The 18,026-nt window shown below is 45.7% G+C and overlaps 2 protein-coding genes across 2 annotated transcripts; both read left to right on the top strand.

Annotated features, from left to right (window-relative positions):
* The first annotated feature begins 7,470 nt into the window (after window positions 1-7,470).
* Window positions 7,471-11,395, top strand: LOC123189426 (uncharacterized). Its single transcript, XM_044601840.1, has 3 exons — window positions 7,471-8,882; window positions 8,974-9,196; window positions 10,499-11,395. The coding sequence occupies exons 1-3, from the start codon at window positions 8,537-8,539 to the stop codon at window positions 10,509-10,511; spliced, it is 582 nt and encodes a 193-aa protein (XP_044457775.1). The 5' UTR covers window positions 7,471-8,536; the 3' UTR covers window positions 10,512-11,395.
* Window positions 11,396-12,649: 1,254 nt separating this feature from the next.
* Window positions 12,650-16,425, top strand: LOC123189419 (uncharacterized). The gene is made up of 3 exons (XM_044601835.1): window positions 12,650-13,111; window positions 13,210-13,439; window positions 15,707-16,425. The coding sequence occupies exons 1-3, from the start codon at window positions 12,838-12,840 to the stop codon at window positions 16,322-16,324; spliced, it is 1,122 nt and encodes a 373-aa protein (XP_044457770.1). The 5' UTR covers window positions 12,650-12,837; the 3' UTR covers window positions 16,325-16,425.
* The last annotated feature ends 1,601 nt before the right edge of the window (window positions 16,426-18,026 follow it).

Below are 18,026 nucleotides of genomic sequence, written 5' to 3'. Positions count from 1 at the left end.
ACAGATAATCATGGTTTCCTGACTATGGACATTGGATGTCATTGATAACGAGATCACATCATTAGGAGAATGATGTGATGGACAAGACCCAATCCTAAACATAGCATAAGATCGTATAGTTCGTTTGCTAGAGTTTTTCCAATGTCAAGTATCCTTTCCTTAGACCATGAGATCGTGTAACTCCCGGATACCGTAGGAGTGCTTTGGGTGTACCAAACATCACAACGTAACTGGGTGACTATAAAGGTATACTACGGGTATCTCCGAAAGTGTCTGTTGGGTTGACATGAATCAAGACCGGGATTTCTCACTCCGTATGACGGAGAGGTATCACTGGGCCCACTCGGTAATGCATCATCATTATGAGCTCAAAGTGACCAAGTGTCTGGTCACGGGATCATGCATTACGGTATGAGTAAAGTGACTTGCCGGTAACGAGATTGAAGAAGGTATTGGGATACCGACGATCGAATCTCGGGTAAGTAAAATACCGATTGACAAAGGGAATTGTATACGGGGTTGCTTGAATCCTCGACATCGTGGTTCATCCGATGAGATCATCGAGGAGCATGTGGGAGCCAACATGGGTATCCAGATCCTGCTGTTGGTTATTGACCGGAGAGCAATCTCGGTCATGTCTACATGTCTCCCGAACCCGTAGGGTCTACACACTTAAGGTTCGGTGACGCTAGGGTTGTAAAGATATGTATATGCAGTAATCCGGAAGTTGTTTGGAGTCCCGGATGAGATCCCGGACGTCACGAGGAGTTCCGGAATGGTCCGGAGGTAAAGAATTATATATAGGAAGTGCAGTTTCGGCCATCGGGAAAGTTTCGGGGGTCACCGGTATTGTACCGGGACCACCGGATGGGTCCCGGGGGTCCACCGGGTGGGGCCACCCATCTTGGAGGGCCCCATGGGCTGAAGTGGGAAGGGGAACCAGCCCTTAGTGGGCTGGTGCACCCCCTAGGCCCACCCCCTGCGCCTAGGGTTGGAACCCTAGGGTGGGGGGGCGCCCCACTTGCCTTGGGGGGCACTCCACCCCCCTTGGCCGCCGCCCCCCTTGGAGATTGGATCTCCCAAGGGCCGGCGCCCCCCCAGGGGCCTATATAAAGGGGGGGAGGGATCTCGGTCTCACCGAGATGGGATTGTAATCTCTCTGTGTATGTCCATTACCAAAATCGGTCTCACCGAGTTTGAGCAATCGGTACTACCGAGATTACAATGCAAATCCTCTGGTTAGCTTATTACCAAAATCGGTCCCACCGAGTTTGTGTAATCGGTCTCACCGAGTTTGCCTGACCAACTCTCTGGTTAGCTTATTATCAAAATCGGTCCCACCGAGTTTGTGTAATCGGTCACACCAAGATTACGTTATGCCCTAACCCTAACCATATCGGTCCTACCGAGTTGCATCTCAGTCCCACCGAAAATCCTAACGGTCACTAGGTTTGCTGAATCGGTCCGACCGAGTTTAACCATTCGGTCCCACTGAGTTTGGCAAATTGTGTGTAACGGTTAGATTTTGTGTGGAGGCTATATATACCCCTCCACCCACTCTTCATTCATGCAGAGAGCATACCTACACTTCCAATACACATTTTCTGAGAGAGAACCACCTACACTTGTGTTGAGGTCAAGATATTCCATTCCAACCATATGAATCTTGATCTCTAGCCTTCCCCAAGTTGCTTTCCACTCAAATCTTCTTTTCACCAAATCCAAATCCTGTGAGAGAGAGTTGAGTGTTGGGGAGACTATCATTTGAAGCACAAGAGCAATGAGTTCATCATCAACACACCATTTGTTACTTCTTGGAGAGTGGTGTCTCCTAGATTGGCTAGGTGTCACTTGGGAGCCTCCGACAAGATTGTGGAGTTGAACCAAGGAGTTTGTAAGGGCAAGGAGATCGCCTACTTCGTGAAGATCTACCGCTAGTGAGGCAAGTCCTTCGTGGGCGATGGCCATGATGGAATAGACAAGGTTGCTTCTTCGTGGACCCTTCGTGGGTGGAGCCCTCCGTGGACTCGCGCAACCGTTACCCTCTGTGGGTTGAAGTCTCCATCAATGTGGATGTACGATAGCACCACCTATTGGAACCATGACAAAAACATCCGTGTCTCCAATTGCGTTTGAATACTCCAAACCCTTCCCTTTACATTCTTGCAAGTTGCATGCTTTACTTTCCGCTGCTCATATACTCATTGCATGCTTGCTTGATATGTATTGTGTTTGTTAAACTTGTGCTTAAACTCCACTTAAACTTAAGAATATTAAAACTGCAACTTTTGGCACTTAGTGTCTAATCACCCCCCTTCTAGACACCTCTTCTCGATCCTTTCAGAAACGAAGGCCTTTAGTACTGGTTGGAGCCACCAACTGGTACTAAAGGCCTTGCGCTGCCACCCAGCGGTGTACAAAGTTTAGTCCCACCTCGCCGGGCGAAGGGCAGCCGCACTGGTTTATAAACCCAGCCGTGGCTGCCTCTTTGAACTCCTTTTCATAGCGGGCTTCTGGGCCTAACTTCTGCGCGCTGCCCTGTGAGCCTGCTGGGTCTTTAGGGCCTGTAATTGCACGCCCGTGGCCTAGCAGGCCCACTGGGCAGCGCTCCAAATTTTTTTGTATAGTTTTTTTCTTTTCTGCTTTATTTTCTTCTATTTATTTCTGTGTAGTTTTTTGTATAGTTTTTTCTTTTCTGTTATATTTATTTTCTTCTATTTATTTGTGAGTAGTTTTTTATCTAGTTTGCCAAAATTCAATATTTTCAGAGTTCATTTTGTAGTGATTTTCAATTTCACGGCTCTCTAAACAAATCAGTAAACGAATGAAAAATAGCAAATGATGTCAGAACGTGTTGGAAATTGATGACGTCGCTCTGAATGGTGCATATTGAACGCAAAAAATGTTTGGAGTTCAAATAAGTTTAAAAAACATGAAGTGCCTGTATAACACATGAGTTCTCGTCCGAAGCTCTAATACTCCGAAAGCGATTGTCCAGTTTGTACACGAAATGCGTCAAGTTTTTGCCGTAACCCTCTCTACTCTCTTGCATATGCTATGTGGGTGAAATGATGATACCATGCCAAGTTTCAACATTTTCAGAGTTCATTTTGTAGTGATTTTCAATTTCACGGTCATTTGACTCTCTAAACAAATCAGTAAACGAATGAAAAATAGCAAATATAGTTTTTTTGTACAGTTTGTAAGAGATTGTTCAGTTTGTACACGAAGTGCATCTAGTTTTTGCCATAACAGAAGAAGTCCGAAGTTGTAATAAGTTATTAAAAATAAAAAAGAGGTGCAATGCTCGTTAATTAGCTTCAAGCCTTTCGGAATAGTGTAAACTACACTGCACATAGCTGCGTGCAGTCTACCATATTCCTCAAGGCTTGAAGCTAAGCAACGTGCGCATTGAGCCTCTTCTTCATCGTCTTTGCACTCAGGGCTTATAAACCGCTCCTAGTCCCTCTCTCTTCGCGAGGTGGGACTAAAAACAGCTTACTAAGAAACTGTAGTACTGGTTCATGCCATGAATCGGTACTAAAGGTGCTCGTGGGGCCCCAGCCTTACCTGACACAACCTCATTAGTACCAGTTCGTGGCACGAACCGGTGCTAAAGGTTCGCCACGAACCGGTACTAAAGAGCTCCTCCCGCCTAGCAGTTGGAACCGGCACTAATGGACACATTAGTGCTGGCTCAAATTCAAACTGGGACTAATGTATCTCATTTTGTAGTGCTTTTCAATTTCAGAATCATTTAGCTCAAAACAAATCATTAAATGCATGAAAAATAGCAAATGAAGGCAGAAATGGTTGAAAGTTGATGGCGTCGCTTTGAATGGTGCATACTGAATGCACAAAAAGTCTAAAGTTGTAATAAGTTTTAAAAAAATGAAATGCCTTTGTAACAGATGAGTTTAGTTTCGTCAGAAACCTGAATACTTCGAAAGAGATTGTCCAGTTTGTAAATGAAGTGCATCCAGTTTTTGCCGTAACACTCTCTACTTTTTTGAACATGCTATGTGGGTGAAATGATGATACCATGCCAAGTTTCAACTTTTTCAGAGTTCATTTGTAGTGCTTTTTAATTTCTAGGTCATTTAGTTCTCAAAACAAATTATTAAATGCATGAAAAATAGCAAATGAAGGCAGAAATGGTTGAAAGTTGATGGCGTCGCCTTGAATGGTGCATACTGAACGCAAAAAATATAAGAGGATTTAGATCATGATCTTATATTTCTTTACAGTCTGAATTGTCAATATGATCTTATACATCAAAAATACTTTGATCATCAATGATCTTTTTGTGTACAATCTGAATTGTCAATATGAGTCCTCAATGATTTATAAACCGGTGAAGACTCATATTGCGGCCACAAATTCTACACATAGAGTTCAATGAAGACCAAGTGCTTGTGATAGTTTGAGAAGTAACATACTTAAGGTGATAAAAGCCTTGTTAGGGGAGCGAGGTGGGACTAAAAATAGCTTGCCATAACCTCATTTGTACCTGTTCGTGGTACGAACCGACACTAAATGGTGATGGTGGGGCCATAGCCTGACCGCAGGCTGCCACAGCCTCTTTAGTACCGGTTCGTGGCATGAACCGGTACTAAAGGTTCGCCACGAACCGGTACTATTGATCGCCGCCACAAACCGGTACTATTGATCACATTAGTGCCGGTTTTTTTTACAAACCGGCACTAATGTGCTTCACATTTGACCCTTTTTTTACTAGTGGCGGTGTAGCATGGTCTAAGACAACCTTCCTGGGGTCTTGGAGCAAACCTCATATTGGGGTCACGGATCCATTCATCGGTGAGACGCTGGCGCTTTGAGATGGAGTTATCTTCGCAAATCTACGGGGCTTCTCACACGTGATAATGGAGACTGATTGCCTGGAGATTGTTAATCTCTGAAACACTCGCCACACTAGTCTCTCTGTGGTGGCACCTTCACTTATAAAAATTGAAGAGCTAGCTGCTATTTTTTCTTCTTTTGTTATTCAACATGTAAAACGAGCAACCAATGTACCGGTCCACCTTTATGCGAAACATGCCTGCACACTGGTGGTCACCGAGAGTTGGACTGACTCGAGCCCCTCCTTCCTGCTCACTAGCGTGTTGGCTGATGATGCCAGGAGTTCTTTCGTTGAATAAAAGCTCTCAGGTTTGAATGCAAAAAAAAAACATACCATGGGCATTATATATGTTGTCGTCTCTCTTTGTTCCCTTTCGTATTTGTAACACCGAGTTAAAATATTCCCTTGCCTCCATCTCCATTGTGACGTTGCATTTGCTCCACGTTGTCACACACCAGGGTCCTCCTTTAGATGAAATCTGATAAAAATAGCTAGTCCTTGTAAGGAGTAAAATACATAATTATAAAGAAGGTTGGTTTGGTTATATCTTTGTAGTTTTTTATATACAAAAAAACTGCTGTAACTAGATAAAAAGTAGAAAAAACTTTTACTTTTCTACACTATCGACCCTATGCAATTAGCAGCATTAAAACAATAATATAATGCATATTGTTAACTTGTGATGGTGGGTAAAATAATGCATTTTGACAAGTTGTGAAAATATGGTAAAATAACATGTTTTTCTTACTCTACAAATGCGATTCATGTGGAGTGCACACAATCACTGAGCCTCGGCCGAGCAACCTATACGAAAAGTAAAAGCACTACATTTTCTTTAGGAAATGACTTTAGCTCACTCATGAAGATAAAAGCATTTGAACACACCTCGTCATAAAATCCCTCAAAGAGAAAGGAAAATATGATTGAAACATGAAGCTAGCATATGTACATCGATGATTAACTAATGAGGCATGCGCTCAAGATAAAAGGATAAAATGTTGAGTTTTCACTTAAAATCACACCTTGATGAAAACTTTCTTCCATCATCAACATGCTAAATTTTGCAGTTAATGGGGTATATCATAGATCAACATCAAATCTGTTTTTACGGATTTCATGGTGGGGGTTTCATTTCATGTTCTTTGTGCTTCTAGTGTAGAGGGTTTAGATTTCACATATACCAAGAAGTAATCTTTGTATTCCATAAAATAAGTTTCAAATAGATTTTAGTGTAATAGCAGTGTTCTACAAATAGTTCACTGTACTCGATGATGATTCATCTATCACCAATCATATGTAAAAATTCCGTCCATGTGCACTTAGATCTGCCGCAACAAAGTAGATTTGTTTTTGCCATCACTACAAAGGTACCCAGTTCGATCAGATTGTCGTCATTACGAGGTACCCAGTCTGACCCACCAAGTGCATTCAGAGTCATATGCCAGACCATCCTCATGAAGTCACACTTCAGCAAGACGTGGTTTACTGTCTCATCACGATTATCACATAGAGGGCAAAAAACCTCCTCATGTGGCAATCCCCTCCGGGCTAGACGGTCTGAGGCCCAACACTTATTCCTCGAGCCCAGGCACGCAAAGAACCATGTATGGAGCAACCTCGCGCCATTTAAACTTTGTGGCATAGGCAGATCTCACCGAGAAGGAGCCATCCTTCTCCCACGACCAACATATAGTGTCTGGCGATCCCATGGTGAGCTTCACATTCGCAATTCGATCCCAGAGTGGCAAGAACTCCCGAAGGGCGTCCATACCCATCTCTAGCCCCACATCAGCCGCCCAAGCTCCATCGTGCAACGCCAATGATACTAATCATGAAGAGCGAACTTTCTTGGTGTGGCGAGCTAAGGGGAATTGTGGAAAAGGAAAAAGGGGAAACAATCGCACAGTAGGCGAGGAAGAAAACATATGGGCAGGAAGACTCATGACTACATAAGAAGCGTGGGGCCCATGTATGTGTGGTGCTTGTGTGAGCAATCTACGTGATTCTAGGCTGTCCAATACAAACATTGTACGGGAATGTTTGGCTTTTGGTGAAAAAGCCAAACATTCCAAAATAAACTAGACCTTCTATTATTGTGCTCGTATATATAATTTTTTTGGGTGCGGGAATGGCTTTCATGGTATTTTTGGTGAAAAAAAACAAAATCAACAATATACATAAGTTAATATTCACACTTTTTATCCTTGATTTTTTTGCCCTGATGTGATGGATGTCTACGGGAGCTTTACCTCAGCGAAACTTTTTATACGAGCACAATAGAATGTCAAGTTCATTTCAAAATATGATTCAGTTTTTTTTGATTTTTTTCGTAATTACTTCTGTTTGCATATCATCAGGTGTATATACACACCCAAGAGCCAATGGGTATTTGTATTTCCCTACGAACATTAGGCTTCCACGAAAAGAAAATACGAACATTAGGCATTGTTTTGCCCAAAGTTTCCCACTTGGGCTATCGGGGCCGAATCGACCTCAGGCAGCACGGCCTTGTTTCCTGGTTGGCCCAACACCCGAGACGTTTCCAAACCGGCAACTCTGCCCTCAACAATGCGGAGGAATCCTCCAAATTCCCCACCCGGAGAAGAGAAGAGAAGAGAAGGCGAGGGTCGATCTAGGGTTAGGGCTTTCTCGCTCTCCTCTAGCAGAGCGGCTATGGCGTTCACACTGCAGGAGCAGTTTGATGCGTACGTCGATTTGATGGCGGGGGATAGGGAGGAGACGATGATGAAGGACGGTGAGGCCGCGGAGAGAAGGAAGAGAGGTCTCGCCCCAAAAAAGAAGAAGAAGAGCGCCAAGAAGGCGGCGGATTTGGAGTGGGCGAGGAAGACTTTGGAAGCAGAGAGGGCCAAGGTCGGGAGCAGCATCAAGCCCAAGACGATGGCCAAGGAAGAGAAGGCGAAGGTCGATCTAGGGTTTTCTTGCGGTAGCAGAGAGGGGATGGCGTTGACGCAGGAGCAGCTGGATGCTTGCATCGATTTGATATTCGAGGATAGAGACGAGGTGACGATGAAGGCCCCGTTCTGAAGCTCTCCAGGTTCAGGAAATCCACGATTCCAGCTTCGTGCGCCAGCGTCCAACTTCCGTGAGGAGCTACGTGCGTTCCGGAGGCTCTAGCCAGCTTCTCATACGCTGGCGCTGGGCTATAGGGCTGTTTAGAGCGAAAGGTATGTACATGGGCTATTAGGGAACACAGATGGTGACATGGGCTGCAGGCCCAATTCGGAGTGAAAGATGTGGATGACCCTGATGCACCCACGTCTACTGGCTGGTTCCTGCGAGAGCTCGGAAGAAAAGAAATCGGGAGGCTCGCCGAACCGGTATGCAACTTAGCGGTGGCATTCCCTGTAATTACATCGAACTCCCGCTTCTCGTTTTAGCGAAGCTGGCCAACCGCCGCTTCTCGTCTCCGCAAAAATTGCACGGGTGGATCCTCGTCTCCGCGAAGCTGGCTCCTCGAAGCTGGAGCGTTCGGGATCGATTCATGTAGGAATTCTAGGAAGCTGGCTCGTGGAGAGGATCCGAACGGGCCCGAAGGATGACGAGGCGGCGGAGGAGGGGGAGAGAAGGAAGAGAGGTCTCGCCCCCAAAACGGAAAAGAAGGTGGTGGCGAGAGTAAGCGCGGAGAAGGCGGCTGCTTTGGAGTGGGCGAGGAAGATGTTGGAAGACGAGAGTGTCAATGACGGAAAATGCTGGGAGCCGAGGGCGATGACCAAGGAAGACGTCGCGGCAGCGGCCCTGTACAGAGCCAAGGCGGAGGAGGCGCGCAGGAACCATGAGCGGAGGGAGCAGCACGACGCTGTGTCCAAGTGGATCGCCACGGGAGACCCCGAGGCCGTCGAGCGCTGCAACCAGTGGATGGAGGAAGACATTGAGGCCATGAGGCTCAAGGACATCGATCCCACCGAGGATCTGTCGGACTGGGAGGCCGTCGAAGCCAAGAGGTACCGAGAATTCTGGGAATTTCTATGGGCCGACTCCTTCGATTCCTGGGAGGACATCAGTAAGCAAACCCAAATCCCCTCCCCCTCTTGATCAATTGCTCCTGGATTAATCTCTGCTAAGCATCTTGATTGGTTGACATTGATCTGCAGCACCTATCCTGCCCATGTGTTACACGGACGAGAAGCCTCCGCGCGGTACGGCCTACCCTGTGCGAACTCTGCAGGTCTTTCGGTCAGAGTTGCAGCCATCAAAGGTGGATTGGACTGGCCTCTGGATGTCTATGGTATCGTTGCCGCACGTGACTCGTTGGATCACAATCGCAACATTATCTTCCACCGCACTAGGGATAACTGCCAAACCATTGACAAGAAGGTTCGTATTCTCCTCGCTGAATGTTATTTGGTGCCATATTATTGTTGCCTCCATGATGTTATTTGTATAGGGATATATACTTGTATGGTTAAACTAGAGATTTAAAACATGAAGTAAAATGAGTAAATAATTACTCTCTTTGGCTTTCTGGAGATGAAATACACATATCCCTGGCATTGACTTTCTCCAAACTATAATTTCACCTACTATACTAATTAATATCAATACAGATACACATAAGTTTGCACGAAAATGCTTTGTGTATGATGAAAAGCTGTCCAACCTGTGTACGACGCTCATCCAGGCCATATACCAAATGCAATGGACGGTGAACATAAACTGCCTTACATTGTTGACAAATTTGATATATCACAACTCGAGTTTGCGGGAGTCTGTGATATTGTTACGAAGTTCCATGCATACACTGGTGATTGTAAAATAGCCATGGCAAATCTGATCGCTACTCGGAACTTGCTTTATGAAAAAAAAGCTAATAGCTATACACCAAATGATCAGTATGGATAAGTCTGCTAGTGTAGGTGGGGAGCATGTTGTTTTTTTGCAAAAAAGTTCTGAGTTCTAAAAGGATTTCACATAAGAAATCAACATGGGGATGAAAATACATAGTCTGTTTTCAGTCTTGTTATATCCACGTTCAAGTTTGAATAATCAATGTGCATTTCTAATGTGATTTAGTGTAGATTTCTTCCAGGTATATGGGAATCCTATGGAATAGTGCCTGCAACTTTTACCCTCTCTTGACTGTTTCCCTTTGAGAATTGTCCCTCAGTTTGTTTGAGACCACCACTCATTTCCTATGTACTTGATAATTTCTTGTATTCTCCTGTGAAAATGCTCTAGTGTTGTTTGCAATCTGATCTCTTAGATATTACTTTCAGAACATATTATGCACACCAAGAAATACCCTTTTTCTGTTTGCCTCTAAAGCGTTTGCATCCTGTACATAGTTTTGAAGTGTATGATTTGATTGTGATGTTCAATGCTTGCGTCTTCTTTTGCTTCAATCTACATATTATTTGTTCAAAATGCAAGGGTTTTAAAGATTTAAAATGCTTGCTGACCCAACTCAAATTCATTGGCTCTTACCTCCGGCAAATTCTGCCTTTTCTGTGTTTGCTACCCACATATATTTAATTCTAGCTCTTGTTATTAAGTTTACCTTAAGTGGTTTACTTGTCAATGGACGCATTCTTTCTTGACATCATCTTAGATTGGTTATATTCGTACCAGTCTTACTCAAGATAAATGATACATGACTTACATTCTGAATTTTGCATGCAGAATCCATGTCTGAGACTGACAGGGCCTACCCGCGCTGTTGTTGTTGTGGATCCTGTGTACTTTGAGGTTAACTTGCGAGTAAAGGGCAAAACAGAATCTGAGGATAGAGATTTGAGCTATCTAGCTGTTTATTATCGTGATTCTGGTTCTAGCGAATCGTACGCGTTTAAAAGTGTCAGCACTAGCAAGCTTAGCACAGTGGCATTGATGTTGGGTGATATTGTTCATTCAGTGGAGGCCACCATCAGTGTGAGAGTGGTTCGTGGGGAATGGCCGGAAGGTTGTAGAGGTCTAATTTTTGCCAATACCGCCAGTATCGACGCCAAGAAAATCGAGTTGCTTGCATTCGGAGATGATAAGTTGCCTGTTGCAGCTAATGGCATGATAAAGCTTTCACGGCGTGTTGTATCTGTTGAAGCCGATGGAGAGTTGAGAGTCTCCGTCATGGCAAGTAGCCTGGAGGATCAAACTGTTGAGAGAGATTCAGAAGCATTCAAAACCAAGAAAGCCTCCAGGAGCAGGCGAATACTTGAAGTTCACTCTTGTAAGTTGGAAGTCACCATCGCATGGTCTTTTGTCTCGAACTAGCAAAGACTGTCTGGGTTTTGTTGCTGGATGATAGTTATTGCCCTACTGATGGCCTCTGGTTTATCTCAAAGTGGTACCTGTGTGTTGGATGTTAGTTGTATCCTGGTTAGATGTGTCCTGACTAGTACTATGTAGTGTGGGCAAGCTAAGATATTTGACTGTGTAATGTAGTGTCCTGGTTAAATTTGTCTTGACTAGTATGTAATGTGGGCAAGCCAAGATATATTTGACATGTAATGTGGACAAATTAAGATATGTATTTGACTATGTAAAATGTGGACAAATTAAGATATGTATTTGACTATGTAATCTCTTGGAGGCGTGGGTGAAGGGGATCACAAATGAGAAAGGGGATCGGCATTCTGGGGTGGCGGCTCTGCACTGCAGCGTCCCTTGAGCCAGGCACCTTGTCTTCTGGCTGTGCCAAGCGCGGCGCTGCTGCATGGTTCGGGCAGGTGGAGATGTGGCTCGGAAGGGTGCCGTTGGGTGTGCCTGTATCGGGAGCACAAAGAAGAGCTCCAAGGCGTTTGGCTTTGCTTTTGCTGGCGTCAAAATCTTCATCCCACCGCCTCTGTTTCCTTGCCTCCTGCTGGGTGCTGTTCCTGGGTGTGGAGCATGCCAGTTTGCGACAGTGCAGGGGCAAAGGGAAGCTGGCAGGTTGTGACACTACATGATCAGGGCATGGCTGCTGGGTTGAATGATTGTGTATGTGTGTGTATTGGCTCAGGGAGCGGCTGTGCAAATGAAGGTGAGGGGTGATGCAGTTGTGGCCACAGAAATTTGAGAAGACATGGAAGAAGCTTGAGCTGATCTATCATGTCTCAGGATGAAGAAGCCAGTGTTGTGCAACAGAAACAGTTGAGCTGGATGAGTTGCTTTGTTGCGAGTAAGTTACGTGGCTACAGAGGTCAAGAATCACATGGATTTGAGAGGGGGGGTCGCAAGTCGCAACACGACCGACCTTTTTTCACCGCAAGGCCACTTGGAGAGCAAATAAGAATCGCTTAGCTTATCTGAAGAACGGAGCAGACCAGATTGTTAATGATCAGAAAACAGATGGCAAGAGACTTCTTTGCTCATCTACACACCAAGTACCAATAAGTTAATGCGGAGATAATTCTGAATCTGGTGCACCAAAAAGTGAGTCCTGAGATGAATCAAGATCTCTGTAAAGATTTCACTGATAAAAGAAATAAGCGATGCCATTTTCCAAATTGGGCTGTTAAAAAAGAAAGAACGAGAAATAACACCCAAAAAGTTAAATTAAATAATAAATAAAACAAAACAAAGAAAAGCAACCTGTATATTATATTATTATATAAGAAACGAACGAAAAGAACGAAAGAGGGAACGCGCAGAACGCACTTGGGCTATCGGATCCGAATCGACCTCACCTCAGGCAGCACGGCCTTGTTTCTAGGCACCCCGACATCCCCCAAATCCCCCACCCTGAGAAGAGAAGAGAAGAGAAGGCGAGGGTCGATCTAGGGTTAGGGTTCTCTCGCTCTTCTCTCTAGCAAAGCGGCGATGGAGTTCACACGGCAGGAGCAGTTTGATGCGTACGTCGATTTGATACTGGCGGTACGGCAGGAGGGGACGACGAAGGCGGCGGAGGAGGCGGAGAGGAGGAAGACAGCCCAGGCCCCCAAAACAAGAAGAAGAGCGCGCGGAAGGCGGCGGCTCTGGAGTGGGCGAGGAAGAGCTTGCAGGCAGAGAGGGCCAAGGACAGGAGCGTCTTCAAGCCCAAGACGATGACCGAGGAGGACGTCGCGGCGGCGGCCGTGTACAGAGCCAAAGGCGAGGAGGCGCACAGGAACCAGGACCGGAAGGGGGAGCTGGACGCCGTCATCAAGTGGATCGCCACGGGAGACCCCAAGGCAATCGAGGTCTCGAACCAGTGGGTCGAGGAAAACATGGAGGCCATGAAGCTGCAGGCGCTCGACCCCACCGACTATTGGGAGGCCGTCGATGCCAGGAGGCACCGGGAATCCGGCGAATCTCTGCGGGTCGACTCCTTCGGTCCCTGTAAGCAGACCCGAATCCCCTTCTCCCTCCTCGTCAATCGCTCTAGGAATAATGATCGCCGCTAATAAGCGTTTTGATTGGTTCACATTGATCTGCAGCACCCACCCAGCCCATGTGTTGCACGGACGACAAGCCTCCGCGTGGACGCGGTACAGCCTACCCGGTGCGTACTCTGCAGGTCTTTTCGGTCAGGGTTGGAGCCATCACAGGTGGATTGGACTGGCCTCTCGATGTGTATGGTATCATTGCCGCACGCGACTCATTTGATCAGAATCGCAACATCATCTTCAACCGCTCCAGGGATAACTGCCAAACCATTGACACGAGGGTTCGTAGTCTCGTTGCTCACGTGCCATATTATTGTTACCTCCATAATGTTATTTATATACTGGGACATATATATGTATGGTTAAATTAGAGATTTAAAACATGAAGTAAAATGAGAAAATAATTACTTTCTCTTCCAGTTGTTATGGGAAAATATATACCAAATTATCAATCCATGAAGTATGAATAAATCTGCAAATGTAAGTGGGATTTGTCTGCAAAATGTTCTGAGTTCTAAATAAAAGTATGCCAACATTAGTGTAGATTATTTCCAGGTATAGTCGAATCCTATGGAATAGCGCGTGCAACTTTTACCCTCTCTTGACCAGTTTGTTTGAGGCCAGTACTTCATTTTCAATGTACTCGATAATTTCTTGTGCTCCCATGTGAAATTCTGCTTGAAAATCCTCTCACTAGTAGAAAAATCCGGTTCTGGAACCGGGACTAAAGGATCGGTATTAATGCCTATTCCTTTAGTCCCGGTTCAATCCAGAACCGGGACTAAAGGGCGCGGCCACGTGGAGCTCCACCTTTAGTCCCGGTTGGTAACACCAACCAGGACTAAAGGAAATTTTATGATTTTTTTGTATTTTTTTGAATTTTCAAATTTCTGAATTATTTTAACCTCTAGTCTGTAATCACCATCCCTCATCACTTCTCAATTTATCCTCTAATCACCCCTCATCATTTCAAATCATCTAACTTCCCGAACGGTCACCCATCCTCCCACTCCCCCAGCCTGAGCACGCTTAACTTCCGAGTTCTATTCTCCCTCGCTCCAAGTCTACACTTGTTATTTTCCTGACAATACTAAGATGTCAATCCTATTAACCTTCAGGAATTTTGCTTGAGCATGAAGTGACACATTTCATAGTTTTATTTTGAAACTATTGTTTTAAAAAACAATAATTATTTAGTAACACTAATATTTCTTGAATAATTAGTTTGACCATTGTTTGACCACAGTTTGACCAGATTTGACCAAAATTGAAATAACAGAAATAATTATTTAGTAACACTAATATTCTAGAATAATTAGTTTGACCATTGTTTGACCACAGTTTGCCCACTGTTTGAATTTTTTTCGATTTTTTTCACTCTAGATCTTAAAAGCCCCGTAACTTTTTTTCTATTAGGTTTTTGAGGATTTTGAAAATGTTTAACAGGGTCCCCCAGTTAAATTCGGATGTAACTTTTCGAGTAGATGATTTTTCATATAAAAAACTTTTTCATCCGAGTTAGTATGCAAAAGTTATGCCCATTTTTACAAATTTCAGAGAGATTTTGCAAATAAAGTCAAAATTCACATTTGTAAATTTTCCCAACAACTAGACCACATATCACATGGGAAACTTATTTTCTTTTATTTTTTTGACATTTCCATCATTTTCTTTTATTTTTTTTAAAACTGAAAAGGCGATCCACGGGGGGAGGGGGGGGGTAGAGTTTGAAAATGGGACCTTTAGTACCGGTTCGTGGCACGAACCGGGACTAAAGGTCTCAACCCCATTAGTCCCGGTTCGTGCTTTAGTCCCAGTTCGTGCCTCAAAACGAGACTAAAGGTCTAATCTTTAGTCCGGGTTTGAGGCACGAACCGGGACCAATGGTTGTGGGCCAGGAGCGAGGCCCATTGGTCCCGGTTCATCCCACCAACCGGGACCAAAAGGTCCAGATGAACCGGGACCAATGGCCCACGTGGCCCGGCCGGCCCCCTGGGCTCACGAATCGGGACCAATGCCCCCATTGGTCCCGGTTCTGGACTGAACCGGGACTAATGGGCTGACCCGGTCTGGACCAAAGCCCTGTTTTCTACTAGTGTCTAGTGTTGTTTGCAATCTGATCTCTTAGATAATAAGTTTTAGAGTATATATGCACACCTCAGAAATACCCCTTTTTGTTTGCCTCTAAAGCGTTTCCATACTGTACATAGTTTTGAAGTGTATGCTTCAGTTGTGATGTTCAATGTTCGCCTCTTCTTTTGCTTCAATCTACATATTATTTGTTTATAATGCAAGAGTTTTGACATTTCAAATGCTTGCGGACCCAATTCAAATTCATGGGCTCACCTCTGGAAAATTCTGCCTTTCCTGTGCTTTCTACCAACATATATTTAATTCAAGTACTTATTACTATTAAGTTTAGTGTAATAAATGGATTACTTGCCAATGGATGCATTCTTTCTTGAAATCAGCATAGATTGGTTATATTTGCTCCAGTCATTACTCGAGATAAATGATACATAACTTACGCTTTAAATTTTGCATGCAGAATCCATGTCTGAGACTGACAGGTCCTACCCGCGCTGTTGTTGTTGTGGATCCTGCGTCCTTTAAGGTTAACTTGCGAGTTAAGGGCAGAACTGAATCAGAGGATAGAGAATTGAGTAATCTAGTTTTTCATTATCATGATTCTGGTTCTAGTGAATCATATGCGATTAAACGTGTCAGCACCAGCAAGCTTAGCACAGTGGCATTGATGCTGGGTGATATTGTTAATTCAGTGGAGGCCACCATCAGTGTGAGAGTTGTTGGTGGAGAATGGCCAGAAGGTTTTCAAGGTCTAATTTCTGCCAATACGGCCAGTATTGATGCCAAGAAAATTGAGTTGCTTGCGTTCGGAGATAAGTTGCCTCTTGCAGCTGATGGCATCATACAGCTTTCACAAAATGTTGTATCTGTTGAAGCTAATGGAGAGTTGATAGTCTCCGTCATGGCAAGTAGCTTGGAGGATCAAACTGTTGAGAGAGATTCAGAAGCATTCAGAGCCAAGAAAGCCTCCAGGAGCATGCGTATGCTTGAAGTTCGCCGTTGTAAGTTTGAAGTCACCGTCGCATGGTCTCTTGTCCAGAACCTACCTCATTTCCACAAACTTACAAATGATGTCTGAGTTCAGTTGTTGTATGATTGTTATTGGTTTATGTCAAGTGGTAGTTGGATGTTGGTATCTTGGTTAAATTTGTCTTGACTAGTATGCAATGTACGCAAGTTAAGATATACTGTATTTGACTATGTAAGTAATGTGGAAAATTTGAGGGATATATATTTGACTCAAGTAACGAGGGCAAGCTATTAGATTTAATTTAGTATTTTCTTGTGTATTTTTCTCATACTAGCTTATGCTGGTACATTTAGTTTGTCTCGATGAGTGTTCTTTTTTGAAATAAAACAACCTCTTTATTTATTAGTGATAATGGTTACATCGTCTATAAAAAATTTACAATATAATTCATAGGTTCCTCTGTGAGCGTTTTTGTTTGACTCCATGCACTGGAATTAATCAATGTCAACTAGTTCCTGGTGCCTGATAAGAAAATTTACAATATAATTCATAGATTCCTCTATGAGCGTTTTTGTTTGACTCCATGCACCGGAAAGAATCAATGTCAACTAGTTCCTGGTATCATTTGCTTAGAGCGTCTCTAGCCGTTGCCCCCTCAGGGGGCGCGTAAAATCGCCGCCTGGGGGCGAGCCGGCGCTAAAACTCGGCGTGGGGGCTTTTGAGTTCCTAGCCGCCGGCCCCAGGATCGTCCCCAGAAGGCGATTTTTTATAATAAAAAAAGGAATTCGACTAAAGTTTGGCAAGCTGGACAAATATTCGGCTAAAGTTCGGCGAATATGACATTACATAACAAAGTTTAAAAAAACGACCGAAACTACTACTACGGGTCGAAGAACGCGCTGAGTGGGGCGAAGTCGCCGACATCACCGCCATCCTCGCTGTCGTCCTCGTCGACCTTCTCCCCCTTACGCGGCCGCCCTGCTGGACCCCTGCCCGGCGTCGCCCTGGCGGACTGGTGGCGGCGGCGCGTCATCAACGCTGTCGTCGAGGACGACGACGCCTCCCTCGTCGCGGCCACGGTGCCGAGCGGTGAACTGCTCGTAGGCGCGGCGCTGGCGCTACAGCTCCGTCTGCGCCCAGTCTTTACGCGCCCACTTCAAGGTCGCCGCGTCGTCGAGCTCCTCCTTGACGCCGCCGGCGAGCCCCGGCCCTGTCTTCAGTTTGACGTAGCGGGGAGGAGCCGCGCCCGCCGCCCTCGTTGATGATGATGCCGGCGCTACGGGTGCACCGGCCGAGCGGCGTCTCCGCTGCGGGCTCGGCCTTGACGCTGAACACCGTCGGCGAGCCGGAGGAGTGGGAAGAGGAGCGGGAGGAGTGGGAGGACGAGGAGGAGGAGGAGCCGAACCTCATGGGCATCCATTGCCCGGTGCTCCGGCGGGGGACTGGGGCGGCGGCCACGGTAGGGTATGTCAGCAGCGGCATGTTGCCGCCCTCGAGGTGCTGGAGAACCTCGTGCAGCATGCAGCCGGGTGCGCCCCACCACAGGCGGCGCCCCTCATTGTTCTTGACGCCCCCACCACCGGCGCCCCGTTGGTGGAGGCCAGTCGCCGCTCCTGCCGGTGCTGGAAGTACGCCACCCACGTCGCGTGGTTGTCGGCGACGTACTACGATAGGGCGCGCTGCTCCTCCGTTAGCGACGCCCGCACGCGGTCGACCCCGTCGGCGAAGTAGTCCGTGCGCGCGTTGACGTTGGGCACCGGGGGAATGGGGACGCCACCGACGCTGAGCCTCCATCAGTCCGACCCTGCGC

Source organism: Triticum aestivum, chromosome 1A (assembly GCF_018294505.1).
Source record: "Triticum aestivum cultivar Chinese Spring chromosome 1A, IWGSC CS RefSeq v2.1, whole genome shotgun sequence".
Lineage (NCBI taxonomy): Eukaryota > Viridiplantae > Streptophyta > Magnoliopsida > Poales > Poaceae > Triticum > Triticum aestivum.
This window is presented reverse-complemented; position numbering and strand designations above follow the sequence as displayed.